Genomic DNA, 15,280 nt, shown 5'->3' on the forward strand with positions numbered 1-15,280 from the left:
GATTCAACAACTGAGACATAAACTGAACAAGTTCCACAGACATGTGACTAACAGAAATGGAATAATGTGTCCCTGAACAAAGGGGGGGGGGTCAAAATCAAAAATAACAGTCGGTATCTGGTGTGGCCACCAGCTGCATTAAGTACTGCAGTGCATCTCCTCCTCGTGGACTGCACCAGATTTGCCAGTTCTTGCTGTGAAATGTTACCCCAATCTTCCACCAAGGCAAGTTCCCAGACATTTCTGTGGGGATTGGTCTTAGCCCTCACCCTCTGATCCAACAGGTCCCAGACGGGGTCAATGGGATTGAGATCCGGGCTCTTCGCTGGCCATAGCAGAACACTGACATTCCTGTCTTGTAGGAAATCACACACAGAATGAGCAGTATGGCTGGTGGCATTGTCATGCTGGAGGGTCATGTCAGGATGAGCCTGCAGGAAGGGTACCACATGAGGGAGGAGGATGTCTTCCCTGTAATGCACAGCGTTGAGATTGCCTGCAATGACAACAAGCTCAGTTCAATGAAGCTGTGACACACCGCCCCAGACCATGACCCTCCACCTCCAAATCAATCCCGCTCCAGAGTACAGGACTCGATGTAACGCTCATTCCTTCGACGATAAACAATAATCCAGCCATCACCCCTGGTGAGACAAAACCGCGACTCATCAGAGAAGAGCACTTTTTGCCAGTCCTGTCTGGTACAGCAACGGTGGGTTTGTGCCCATAGGCGACGTTGTTGCCGGTGATGTCTGGTGAGGACCTGCCTTACAACAGGCCTACAAGCCCTCAGTCCAGCCTCTCTCAGCCTATTGCAGACAGTCTGAGCACTGATGGAGGGATTGTGCATTCCTGGTGCAACTCGGGCAGTTGTTGTTGCCATCCTGTACCTATCCTGCAGGTGTGATGTTCGGATGTACCGATCCTGTGCAGGTGTTGTTACATGTAGTCTGCCACTGCGAGGATGAGCAGCTGTCCGTCTTGTCTCCCTGTAACGCTGTCTTAGGCATCTCACAGTACGGACATTGCAATTTATTGCCCTGGCCACATCTAAGGCACATTCACGCAGATGAGCAGGGACCCTGGGCATCTTTCTTTTGGTGTTTTTCAGAGTCAGTAGAAAGGCCTCTTTAGTGTCCTAGGTTTTCATAACTGTGACCTTAATTGCCTACCAACTGTAAGCTGTTAGTGTCTTAAAGACCGTTAAACAGGTTCATGTTCATGAATTGTTTATGGTTCATTGAACAAGCATGGAAAACAGTGTTTAAACCCTTTACAATGAAGATCTGTGAAGTTATTTGGATTTTTACGAATTATCTTTGAAAGACAGGGTCCTGAAAAAGGGAAGTTTCTTTTTTTGCTGAGTTTAGAACATTATTGTGACTAAAGAATCATCTCACTTCCCAATATCTCAGTATGTTTATGGTGTTTATGGTAACTTACAAATGTAAAAAATGATGACATATCTATTAGATGTTCTACACACTGTATGTTCTTAAAGGGCAATTGCACCACATTTCAACCTCATATTTATTATCTCAGCACCATACCAATGTCTACATATGTAAAAACAGCGCATTCCTATGTTTTACCGTAAAAAATATATAAAGTAAAAACATTTATTTTAACAGCAGATAGTGGAAATGAGTCGTTTTCACAGACTCGGTATGGGTCTGGTGATAATTAATACCAGGTTGAAAAGTGGTGGAATTTCCCTTTTACAACAACATGTATCCATCTCTAAATCAATCTCCACAAATGTGACTGATTTGAGGAGGCTTACCAGCACAAGCGGGCACAGTATCATTCCACTGGGCTAGCGCATTGGGGACCACATTGCATTTGATGGCTTTGGATCCCTGTAGCAGATACCCAGGGTTGCACTCAAAGCGAACAATGGAACCAGCGGAGAACTCGGACCCAATCCGTCTACCGTAGCGTGGCTCTGGGACAGAGCTGCACTGCGTGTCACTGGTGCGAGGAACAGCTACAAAGAAAATAGTACCCAGTGTTTAACACCTAGATGTGTGAACTCTTTGCTTAAAGCTCACAGGAAAATTGCAATACAATATGGTTGTAAAATATGATTTGTCATTATGGACATTTGAGAGCTTTAGAATGATCTCAGTGTATCATCAGCCATACTAGTGTTCAATCATGAACACTCAGGACACCAAGGCATGGAAGATGACAATGACACCAAATATATATATATCTGATATTCAAAACATGACTGGTTACAATCTGTACTACAGTATAGCAAAACATTATGTACCACTGCATGCATGGCCTTGTCCTCTCTTCTCTCACAGACGTTAAGGTTTTTCACGTGTGAAACTCCATATCCGATCTTCACATGTGAATGTTTAAAAAAAAATTAAAAAAAATTTGGGGGGGGGGGGTAAGAGTTCAAATACTATTTTATCTACAGTATATAGTATACCTTAGTGCAATATTGAGGCCTTTACTGTGTGGCTGGGAGGGATTGTGTCGGATATTTCTAGATAGGTACCAGAGCGGAGTATGTTCTGCAATCATGACTTGGATACCTCCAAGTACCAAACAAACTATCCTAACTGTCAGGGAGTATTTTAAAAACCCTTCCATCCCCACAGTCTGGTAAACACTGGACAGTATATGTGCTCAACATGCTTCATGAAAAATTACAATTTGAGATCATTCATTTTTATAAGGCAGCTGACAGTAAAAGTTCATGTAATTCACATAGCTTATTTATTACAATTTTGACAGAGAGAGAAAATGCTTGATGTGTCCTGAGGTGAGCTATTATCTACAAGAGAGAGAACCTCTAAATGACACTAAAATAAAGTAGACATGACACCTCGATGATAAAAGCCAAAGGCATCATTGGATTTAAGGGAATCTGAAAGGATTGAGTTAAGAAAGAAAAAAGAAAAATCGTACTCTGCCATCCTGGAAACGTTTTATAAAACATGTGGGTTTATATTTTATATATTAATGTGTGACATTTTATATTGATTATGCAAGAGAGAGGGAGTCCTTAAATATTGGATATGACACTTTCAACATACTGTTCTATAGTGTATCTGTATGAGCCCTTCTGCTCATTGCCTACTAAAGCAGCTAGAAATCCCTTTTACCATGACATGCTTTACTCAGGTATAACGATTAGAGTACCTGCACCCTAGGCTCCCATGGGGCAAGAGAGATAACGGCAAATGCCTTGAACAGCCTGACAACCATGGGAACCATAACATTTATAGATAAGACCCTTTGCTGCCTGGGGATGGAGGGCTTCAGGAGGCCTCCAGGACCCTCAGAAACACACCTACTGCCACAGGGGTAAAAACAGTAAGGAAGGGTCATGCATGTGACCTGAGTATGTATATATTGCAACGTATTACCTGTTCATACAGTATATAAACATACCTTGGTAAACAAAGTGGAAACCCCTGGCGGAAGGACCATTCTTTGCAGTAAATCGCACCATAATTTGGTTTGATGTCGCCAGGGGCAAGGTCTCTCCTGCAAAAAAAGGATGAATAGAGTTTTTTTTTTAAACACACACAATATGCTGACTCAGTATTAACCCTATGAAGCCAACAGTGGCCTTTCTTGAGATTCCCGACCCTTCTTGTGTGCTATACAGAACAAAACCTCAGCTGCATGATGAATTGCTTCTTATAAATATACTAGCTCCCATTCAAAATCTTGCTGGGTAAATAGCATGCTGTTGGCAGTTGAACTTTTAAGTATGGTCTATGCAGTAGAGGACTCTCTTAATAATAAGAGGAAGAACAAAGTCTTATCAATAATGAGAATGTTGGACAAGCAAACAACTTTGTATAGGCTACACATTTGTAGGCCTGAGTCTTGTAAAACGTAATCAGCTGTGACAATGAAAACATGGTAGGAAGTGTCTTCTTGATGGCGTGAACTTATTGAAAGCCATGACATTTGAACGCCTATAATTAGGTAGAGTAGCTTATTGTGGATGTGGCTAATGTAGGTTGCTAATCAGCCTCCATTAAGGTGAACACAGCCAATGCATTATGATCTAATGTATCATTATAATTCAAATGTCACCATGAATAGACAGGGAAAACACATCAAGTTACTTGTTGATAGAAAATCTCAATTACCAGTGCAAAGGAATAGTGTACAGAAAATATTAGTATACACGTCTTGGACAAATGTCAGAGGTAATTAATATGTTATCTAATTCACTATAACCTTTCCATTTAAATTTTATATAGCACATCACATACTGCATTCCTGAATGGTGAAATCCAAAGACAAAGTCAAAGACCATCATCTCCCTTGGGAATTTATTGTTGCACTGCAGAATAACACAAATCTGAATAGTACAAGGTCCCATACAAACAGTTTATATCCAACAGCCTTAATCAATCCTCAGAAGAATGTAAAGTTGAGGCTGATTTCTGTTCTGAAATGTAATTACCTTCCCCTGTTAATACCAGCAATAAATCGGACGAGGACAGGTGTTGAATTTTTCGTATTTTATTAGGTGGCTTTAAATAATACAAAAATACTGAGAGAGTGGCCTAAGGACTGGGAGCAACAACGGCTCAATCGCAAAGTGGTAAGCCACACAAGCTCTCTCTGAAGCCATCTAGGGGTAAGAACAGTGTAGACGGCAACAGTAGCCTAAGGACTGAAACCATGGATACTCGTGATCATTGAAGCATTGCTTATTTCTGATATGGCATGGACATCAAGTCGCAATATGAATGTTATGTCGCAATATGGACGTTATGTCGCAATATGAATTACTGAAATGAAAACATTTTGAATGAGACAGTAACCAAGTGCCAACAGCAGTTATTAATACAGGGATCATGCTGAGACCTTTTTGTATTAACACCTCTTGTCTTCCCCAACAACATCCGCATGTGCGTGTGTGTTTTCCATCGGTTTTGTTCATTTAACAACGGAAAGAATGGAAAGCTATTACGTACCAGAATGAGACCCAGCGAGGGAGCTTAGCAGCCTGGCATTCTGATTGGCCCCATCAAATAGTTCCACTGAGTCATTCATTGCCGTCTGAAAGTAGGCAAACTGCCCAAACACCACTGAGGAGACAAAATGGGGACATCATATAGGTTACCTCAGTATGAAAAACGTGGCTACAAAACAATCCTATCTGCAAATGGTAAACCGAGTGTTTAAAATGGCAAAATGGAACTTGGAATCTTGTCAACAATGACACAAGGCTAGCATGCTAACTACCCAGGTCTCAGGGTGGGTGATGTCACCACACAACAGGCTAACAAACAATGTTTACCTTGCGATTTCACATCTGCTACACCAGTTCATGCATGATAAATACGCACTGAGGCACAGATATATACCTTATACAATTAGATATGTTTTGGTTGTGTCATCACGGCTGAATATCACGCACAATTGAGAAAGCATAACTTGTATGAGGTCAGACAAGAACCAGGGATAACTCTAACATACCTTGATCCATGATTCAGCACTTCATGACTGAACTATGCTTTGTATAAGCCTGGATAGGAGGAGACTATCTTAAGATACATACTTTCCACAATGATAATATCTGAAAATTATGGTAAATCCTCCATTGGACTGTAGGCAGCTAAATCACACTTGTCAGATTAAGTCTAAGTGCTGCTTTAATAATGTTGCAGTTGATTAACCCTTCTCCCGAGTGGTGCAGCTGTCTAAGGCACTGCATCTCAGCGCAAGAGGCGTCACTACAGTCCCTGGTTCGAATCCAGGCTGTATCACAGCCGGCCGTGATTGGGAGTCCCATAGCGCACAATGAGCCCAGCGTTGTTCGGGTTTGGCCGGGGTAGGTCGTCATTGTAAATAAGAATTTGTTCTTAAAAGCGACTTGCCTAGTTAGATAAAGGTTAAATTAAATAAAAAACCTTACCAAATTCTCCAGAGACAGTAATGTAGTAGGAGCACGTTTGACCAGTGGTGTAGTTCTGGGGGAAGTTAGGAGAGAGTACCACGCCTTCAGACCCAGCATAATGACCACCACAAGGAGCTGAAAGACACCAGAAACCATCTCTGTGTTACTCAATTCCCAGAGACAATAATCATGAAAGGACAAGCACCATGTATACACATGGGAGAAAAGTCAGTGCACTAGTTGCGAGCTGTTATGTTGGAACAAAGATGTGCTGTGCATTCTCTTAACATCTGGAGCGTCATTCGACATTCATAGCAGCTCAATGATGATGGTTCAAAACAACTCAATCCACAACTTGTTTTGTTTCTTTTAGTCCCTCTGAAAGGAGCTCGTACAACCTGTTAAATTATGTCTACGGGGACCTTTTCAGCAATCAAACTACCAAAAAAAAAGTGTTTATCAGAGGCATAACTCACTGTACAAAATATCAACACAGTTTCAGACCAACTTTAAAGGTTAATCCACCAGGTCTGCTCCTTCATGCCCACATGATTAAGATTCCATATATCTCTGTGTTTATGTTGCCCTTAAGCATGTGTACAGTAAGTCCTTAATATGGCCTGCAATGTGTCCAGAGGGGAAGTATACTGATTTCAATGGCTCCATGGACACACGTGGCTTCACTCGTAACTACTTTGAGAAACTCTGAATAAATACTGGCAAAAGGAGAGAAAATGACGGAACACACAACATTATGGGGCAGTGAGCTCTGGTCCCCTCTTGTTCTCCCTGACACTAAATCCCTAGTTAACCCTTCTTCTCATTTCCTTTTTATTAAGTATTATTACTTGCTGTACACCTTTCAGAAAATGTCAATGCCCCAATCGCTTGATACCCTCCTGTGTTCTTCCTGCACCTGTCTTGTTCTTTCCATCCCCTTGGTCCTTGCTACAATGATCATCGATTGAGATTCCTGCCACGTCTCAAGCACCCTAAGACTCCCTGCGCTCGCTCCACCAGGTCTCCTCCTTCATGCCCACAATACCTTGCTCCCCCAGGTCTGCTCCTTCATCTGCCCACAATACCTTGTGGAGCTTATAAACCTGGTGTCAGGATGCAGCCCCGGCTCATGGTCCTCTGCTTATAAAACTCCTTCCCCATACCTTTGATCACATCACCCTCACCTCATACTTCCTATGGGAAGACAGAGTTTCTGCTGTAAAAAAATGTTTTGTATCTGGGTCTTCCCAGCCTAAATCTAGAAATTTCACACCCATGGAGCAAGAGATTTAGTTAAAGGTTCAATGCAGCCATTTTTTATCTCAATATCAAATCATTTCTGGGTAACAATGAAAGGGATAGTTTTGGATTTTGGCAATATGTCTACATCCCCAGAGTCAGTTGAAGCCGTGGATACCATTTTTATGTCTCTGTGTCCAGTATGAAAGAAGTTAGAGGTCGTTTTGTGAGGCAATGCTAAGTAGCGTTAGCACAATGACTGGAAATCTATGGGTATCTGCTGGCAGTCATTGCGACTTTCAGTCATTGTCCTGGAAGTACCTCAAAGAACTACACTGGACTCTATGCAAACTGGGAACCACATATCCTGAGGCCACATTTATTCCTTTTGGGGATTTAAACAAACTAATTTGAGAAAAACGCTACAGAAGTTCTACCAACACATTGACTGCAGCACTCGCCCTGAGAAAACAGATCACTGCTACTCAGCTTTTCGAAATGCTTACAAGGCCCTCCCCCACCCTCAATTCATCAAATCTGATCACGATTCCATTTTGCTGCTCCCTTCCTATAGGCAGAAACTCAAACAGGAAGTACCCGTGCTAAGGACTATTCAACCCTGGTCTGACCAATCGGAATCCACGCTTCAAGATTGTTTTGATCCCGCAGATTGGGATATGTTCCTGGTAGCCTAAAATAATAACAGTGACAAATACATGGATACAGTGACTGAGTTTATCAGGAAGTTTACAGGAGATGTTGTACCCACTGTGACTATTAAAACCTACCTTAACCAGAAACTGTGGATAGATGGCAGCATTTGCGCAAAACTGAAAGCGCGAACCACCGTATTTAACCACGGCAAGGTGACTTGGAATATGGCCGAATACAAACAGTATAGTTATTCCCTTCATAAGGCAATCAAACAGGTAAAACGTCAGTATAGAGACAGTATAAAGTGGAGTAGTAATTCAACAGCTCATACACGAGACATATGTGGCAGGGTCTACAGACTATCACGGACTACAAAGGGCATCCCTAGCCGCGTCCTCAGAGCATGCACAGACCAGCTGGCTGGAGTGTTTACAGACATTTCAATCTCTCCCTATCCCAGTCTGCTGTCACCACTTGCTTCAAGATATCCACCATTATTCCTGTACCCAAGAAAGCAAAGGTAACTGAACTAAATGACTATCCCCCCATAGCACTCACTTCTGTCATCATGAAGTGCTTTGAGAGGCTAGTTAAGGATCATATCGCCTCTACCTTACCTGACACCCTAGACACACTTCAATTTGCTTACCGCCCCAATAGATCCACAGACGATAAAATCGCCATCGCACTGCACACGGCCGTATCCCATCTGAACAAGAGGAATACCTATGTAAGAATGCTGTTCATTGACTATAGCTCAGCATTCAACACCATAGTACCCTCCAAGCTCATCATTAAGCTCGGGGCCCTGAGTCTAAACCCCACCCTGTGCAACTGGGTCCTGGACTTCCAAATGGGCCACCCCCAGGTGGTGAAGGTAGGAAACAACACCTCCACTTCGCTGATCCTCAACACAGTGGCCCCACAAGGCTGTATGCTCAGCCCCCTAATGTACTCCCTGTTCACCCATGACTCCGTGGCCATGGACACCTCCAACTCAATCATCAAGTTTGCAAACGACACAACAGTAGTAGTCCTGATTACCAACAATGACGAGACAGCCTACAGAGAGGAGGTGAGGGCCCTGGGAGTGTGTTGCCAGGAAAATAAGCTCTCTCTCCATGTCGACAAAACAAAGGAGCTGATCGTGGACTTCAGGAAACAGCAGAGGGAGCAGCCCCTATCCACATCGACGGGACCGCAGTGGAGCAGGTGGAAAGCTTCAAGTTCCTCGGCGTACACATCACTGACAATCTGAAATGGTCCACCCACACAGACAGTGTGGTGAAGAAGGCACAAGAAATTTGAGGCTGAAGAAATTTGGCTTGGCACCTTAAACCCTAACAAACTTTTACAGATGCACAATTGAGAGCATTCTGTCAGGCTGTATCACCGACTGGTACGGCAACTGCACCGCCCGCAACCGCAGGGCTCTTTAAAGGGTGGTGTGCTCTGCCCGATGCAGCATTGGGGGCAAACTACCTACAGCACCCGATGTCACAGGAAGGCCAAAAAGATCAACATGGACAACAACCACCCGAGCCACTGCCTGTACACCCCTTTATCATCCAGAAGGCAAGGTCAGAACAGGTGCATAAATGCTGGGACTGAGAGCCTGAAAAACGGCTTCTACCTCAAGACCATCAGACTGTTTAATAGCCATCACTAGGTGGCTTCCACCCGGTTATGTAACCCTGCACCCTAGAGGCTGCTGCCCTATATACATAGACTTGAAATCACTGGTCACTTTAATAATGGAACACTAGTCACTTTAATAATGTTTACATATTTTTGCTTTACTTATCTCATGTATATACTGTATTCTATTCTACTGTATTTTACTCAATGCCACTCCGACATTGCTCATCCTAATATTTATATATTCCTTAATTCCATTCTTTTACTTTTAGGTTGTGTGTACTGTGTGTATTGTTGTGAATTCTTAGATACTACTGCACTGTTGGAGCTAGAAACACAAGCATTTCACTACACCCGCAATAACATCTGCTAAACATGTGTATGTGAAAAATAAAAGTTGATTTATATATAAACAGGAATATCAAGTTTTTTACTACACTGGGCCTTAAACACAGATCACGTCAGTAATTCGTAAAGAAAGGGGAATTGCTGTCTGATAATTGTTTAACTGTTGCCACTGTAAGCAGTGTCATGTCAAGCAAAAGTGTACTTTCTCTTTTAGGTATCAAATGCTTGATCACTCACTCACTATTTATCATAACAAATATTGGATTTCATTATTTAGTCTTTCAAAACAGGTTATGTAACAATCTTCATTATACATGAACAAATCAGGGAAATGACAAATCAGGGAAAAACCCACAAAAAACTGAACATCTCAAAGATCAGGGATAAGCATTTCACTGTTAGTCTACACCTGTTGTTTATGAAGCATGTGTGTCACGCCCTGACCTTAGTTCCCTTTTTATGTCTCTATTTTGGTTGGTCAGGGCGTGAGTTGGGGTGGGCATTCTATGTTTTGCTTTCTATGTGTTGTATTTCTTTGTTGTTTGGCGGGTGTGGTTCTCAATCAGAGGCAGCTGTCTATCGTTGTCTCTGATTGAGAACCATACTTAGGTAGCTCTTGCCCACATAGGTTTTGTGGGTAGTTGTTTTCTGTCTCTGTACCTGACAGGACTGTTTTGTTTGTTCCGCTTTTGTTCTTTTTTGTTCGAGGGTTCAGTGTTATTAAAAATCATGAACATGTACCACGCTGCACCTTGGTCCTCTCCTTCTTCCTCAGACGAACATCGTTACAATGTGACAAATAACATTTGACTTGACTTGGGGTCAATCTACTCAGCATACATCCAACTGTGGGTAACCATGGTTATACTGAATATTACAATTTAATATTAAATATGCTGTTGAGATAACTGGTTACTTGAGCATTGGTCAGCCAGTATGAATTATGATGATAGTAGTTTTACATTTTTACCATCATGACTAGGTGAGAGTTACAGACAATGACAAGCTTCCAGAAGCCATGACCTGTTTATTAGATTTTCTGTGCAATAAATGGAAATATTTGACATTTAAATAGACACTCTTATCCAGAATGACTTACAGGAGCATTTAGGGTTAAGTACCTTGCTCCAAGGAACATTGACAAATGTTTCACCTAGTCTGCTCTGGGATTTGAACTAGCAACCTTTCGGTTACTAGCCAAATGCTCCTAACTGGTAGGCTACCTGACGCCCCAATGAATAGAAATATGGACAAAAACAAAGAAAATAAAGACAAACAAATTAACTGACACTAGACAATATGCTCAAATCAACACTGTATAATACGCCAGCCACTGTAGCGACGTGCCAAGGTAGTCATCGTCAGACCTTATTTATAATAAGAATTGTATGTGGGAATGTACATACTTTAGCTATTTAAGGACATTCAAACATAGCATCATGTTTATGCATACAGTAATCGGACAGACGCCACAAGCCGCTTAAACCTAACAGACCGTACAACGTTGGCTGCTATGTCATGTGCCTGATATGAATGCATCTCTACACCAATGTAAGCAAGTGTGATTTCCCTTCACTAGTATCATGGAAACAGACGTGTCTTCCACCTGACCTCAACGTCTCATCTAGAGGAGTCAGCCGTGAAAAAACATCCATGTAATACCGCAGGAGAGATAATGTGAGAAAGAGAGAGGGAGCCAGATAGAGAGGGAGAATGAGAGCATGCATGAGACAGATAGGATGAGAGAGAGAAAGAGAGAGGAGGAAGGAAGTTCAGATTTGGATACAAAGGACCATAGTGAGGATATTGAGGACCACAGTGTGGATACAGATTACCATATTATGGATACAGAGGACCATAGTGGGGATACAGAGGACCATAGTGTGGATACAGAGGACCATAGTGGGGATACAGAGGACCATAGTGGGGATACAGAGGACCATAGTGTGGATACAGAGAACCATAGTGTGGATACAGAGGACCATAGTGGGGATACAGAGGACCATAGTGGGGATATAGATGACCATATGATGGATACAGATGACCATATGATGGATACAGAGGACCATAGAGTGGATACAGAGAACCATAGTGTGGATACAGAGGACCATAGTGTGGATACAGATGACCATAGTGTGGATACAGAGGACCATAGTGTGGATACAGAGGACCATAGAGTGGATACAGATGACCATAGAGTGGATACAGAGGACCATAGTGTGAATACAGATGACCATAGAGTGGATACAGAGGACCATAGAGTGGATACAGATGACCATAGAGTGGATACAGAGGACCATAGTGTGGATACAGAGGACCATAGTGTGGATACAGATGACCATAGTGTGAATACAGATGACCATAGTGTGGATACAGAGGACCATAGTGTGGATACAGAGGACCATAGTGTGGATACAGATGACCATAGTGTGAATACAGAGGACCATAGTGTGAATACAGAGGACCATAGTGTGAATACAGAGGACCATAGTGTGAATACAGAGGACCATATTATGGATACAGAGGACCATAGAGTGGATACAGAGGACCATAGTGTGGATACAGAGGACCATAGTGTGAATACAGAGGACCATAGTGTGGATACAGAGGACCATAGTGTGGATACAGAGGACCATAGTGTGGATACAGAGGACCATAGTGTGAATACAGAGGACCATAGTGTGAATACAGAGGACCATAGTGTGGATACAGAGGACCATAGTGTGGATACAGATGACCATAGAGTGGATACAGAGGACCATAGTGCGGATACAGAGGACCATAGAGTGGATACAGATGACCATAGAGTGGATACAGAGAACCATAGAGTGGATACAGAGGACCATAGAGTGGATACAGAGGACCATATGATGGATACAGAGGACCATATGATGGATACAGAGGACCATAGTGAGGATATTGAGGACCGTAGAGTGGATATTGAGGACCGTAGAGTGGATATTGAGGACCGTAGAGTGGATATTGAGGACCGTAGAGTGGATATTGAGGACCGTAGAGTGGATATTGAGGACCGTATAGTGGATATTGAGGACCGTAGAGTGGATATTGAGGACCGTAGAGTGGATATTGAGGACCGTAGAGTGGATACAGAGGACCGTAGAGTGGATATTGAGGACCGTAGAGTGGATACTGAGGACCGTAGAGTGGATATTGAGGACTGTAGAGTGGATATTGAGGACCGTAGAGTGGATATTGAGGACCGTAGAGTGGATATTGAGGACCGTAGAGTGGATATTGAGGACCGTAGAGTGGATACAGAGGACCATAGTGCGGATATTGAGGACCGTAGAGTGGATATTGAGGACCGTAGAGTGGATACAGAGGACCGTAGAGGGGATATTGAGGACCGTAGAGGGGATATTGAGGACCGTAGAGTGGATACAGAGGACCGTAGAGTGGATATTGAGGACTGTAGAGTGGATACTGAGGACCGTAGAGTGGATACAGAGGACCATAGTGCGGATATTGAGGACCGTAGAGTGGATATTGAGGACCGTAGAGTGGATACAGAGGACCGTAGAGTGGATATTGAGGACCGTAGAGTGGATACAGAGGACCGTAGAGTGGATACAGAGGACCGTAGAGTGGATATTGAGGACCGTAGAGTGGATACAGAGGACCGTAGAGGGGATATTGAGGACCGTAGAGTGGATATTGAGGACCGTAGAGTGGATATTGAGGACCGTAGAGTGGATACAGAGGACCGTAGAGTGGATATTGAGGACCGTAGAGTGGATACTGAGGACCGTAGAGTGGATATTGAGGACTGTAGAGTGGATATTGAGGACCGTAGAGTGGATATTGAGGACCGTAGAGTGGATATTGAGGACCGTAGAGTGGATATTGAGGACCGTAGAGTGGATACAGAGGACCATAGTGCGGATATTGAGGACCGTAGAGTGGATATTGAGGACCGTAGAGTGGATACAGAGGACCGTAGAGGGGATATTGAGGACCGTAGAGGGGATATTGAGGACCGTAGAGTGGATACAGAGGACCGTAGAGTGGATATTGAGGACTGTAGAGTGGATACTGAGGACCGTAGAGTGGATACAGAGGACCATAGTGCGGATATTGAGGACCGTAGAGTGGATATTGAGGACCGTAGAGTGGATACAGAGGACCGTAGAGTGGATATTGAGGACCGTAGAGTGGATACAGAGGACCGTAGAGTGGATACAGAGGACCGTAGAGTGGATATTGAGGACCGTAGAGTGGATACAGAGGACCGTAGAGGGGATATTGAGGACCGTAGAGTGGATATTGAGGACCGTAGAGTGGATACAGAGGACCGTAGAGGGGATATTGAGGACCGTAGAGTGGATATTGAGGACCGTAGAGTGGATATTGAGGACCGTAGAGTGGATATTGAGGACCGTAGAGTGGATACAGAGGACCATAGTGCGGATATTGAGGACCGTAGAGTGGATATTGAGGACCGTAGAGTGGATACAGAGGACCGTAGAGGGGATATTGAGGACCGTAGAGGGGATATTGAGGACCGTAGAGTGGATACAGAGGACCGTAGAGTGGATATTGAGGACTGTAGAGGGGATATTGAGGACTGTAGAGGGGATATTGAGGACCGTAGAGTGGATACAGAGGACCGTAGAGTGGATACAGAGGACCGTAGAGTGGATACAGAGGACCGTAGAGTGGATATTGAGGACTGTAGTGTGGACACAGCTATTGCATTGTTATGCCCTCAACACAGAAGCACACAGACATGCATAAATCCAAACAAACTCTAATTCCTCTTGTCTATGCAATTCATCTGGCGCCTGCGCGGCTGTGTGTCAACACTGCCCGCCTCTGAGGGGCGCTATACCACCATGCTTTAACATTATTACACACCTTCTATTTACAGTCATGGAGGATTCCTCATTCAAGAGACAGTCTTTTACTGTAGTTACTATGGAAACGAATAAAAGACCTGTTTGGATGAGAGAAGCTGAGAGAAAGAGGGGGGAAAATCCTTTATTATTTAAAAGGATCTCACCCCTTTCTAATTAGTTTTGTCTGAAAGCCCAAGGAAGTGCCTTGGAGTGAATCAGTATTCCAAAAAGCAGCGGAAAATAACAGACCAGTGAAAAATTTCAAATGGTTAAAATTTGGTCTTCAGTAGATATACTGTAGTTATGCACCTACTATTTTCAGAGGAGACTAAAATATCAAAGATTAGAACATGAAGTAGCTAAATAAAGGTGAAGAGAAGGGTTGCTGGTGTTAAATAAAGACGGTATCATGGTTTTTGTTCCTGTTTGTTGCATTAATATGCATTGCTGAACATGACAGTTGTTGAAACTGTCAGTAAACTGGACCTATAGAGTCTCACAACCACCCTGAAGCAACAATAATAACGCACAACTGACACATTTAAAGTGTTTGCTTTTCTTCTATACTGTACCACTTACATGTACACACCCACGGCTTCTAAAAATGGGGATTAACTGGGTACAGGAGCGGTTTACACTGAGAAATATTCCCACCCCT

The 15,280-nt window shown here is 43.2% G+C and overlaps 1 protein-coding gene across 3 annotated transcripts in view; it reads right to left on the reverse strand.

The window, feature by feature from the left end:
* LOC129828690 (CUB and sushi domain-containing protein 1-like) overlaps window positions 1-15,280 on the reverse strand; it is a 466,738-nt gene that overhangs the window by 75,885 nt on the left and 375,573 nt on the right. For all 3 annotated transcript variants that reach the window (XM_055889829.1, XM_055889828.1, XM_055889827.1), the window contains exons 31-34: window positions 5,906-6,022; window positions 4,962-5,075; window positions 3,412-3,507; window positions 1,784-1,987 (exon numbers count right to left, since the gene is read on the reverse strand). In XM_055889829.1, coding sequence (XP_055745804.1) covers window positions 1,784-1,987; window positions 3,412-3,507; window positions 4,962-5,075; window positions 5,906-6,022 — 531 coding nt within the window. The remainder of the gene's footprint in view (window positions 1-1,783; window positions 1,988-3,411; window positions 3,508-4,961; window positions 5,076-5,905; window positions 6,023-15,280) is intronic.

Source organism: Salvelinus fontinalis, chromosome 30 (genome assembly GCF_029448725.1).
Source record: "Salvelinus fontinalis isolate EN_2023a chromosome 30, ASM2944872v1, whole genome shotgun sequence".
NCBI lineage: Eukaryota > Metazoa > Chordata > Actinopteri > Salmoniformes > Salmonidae > Salvelinus > Salvelinus fontinalis.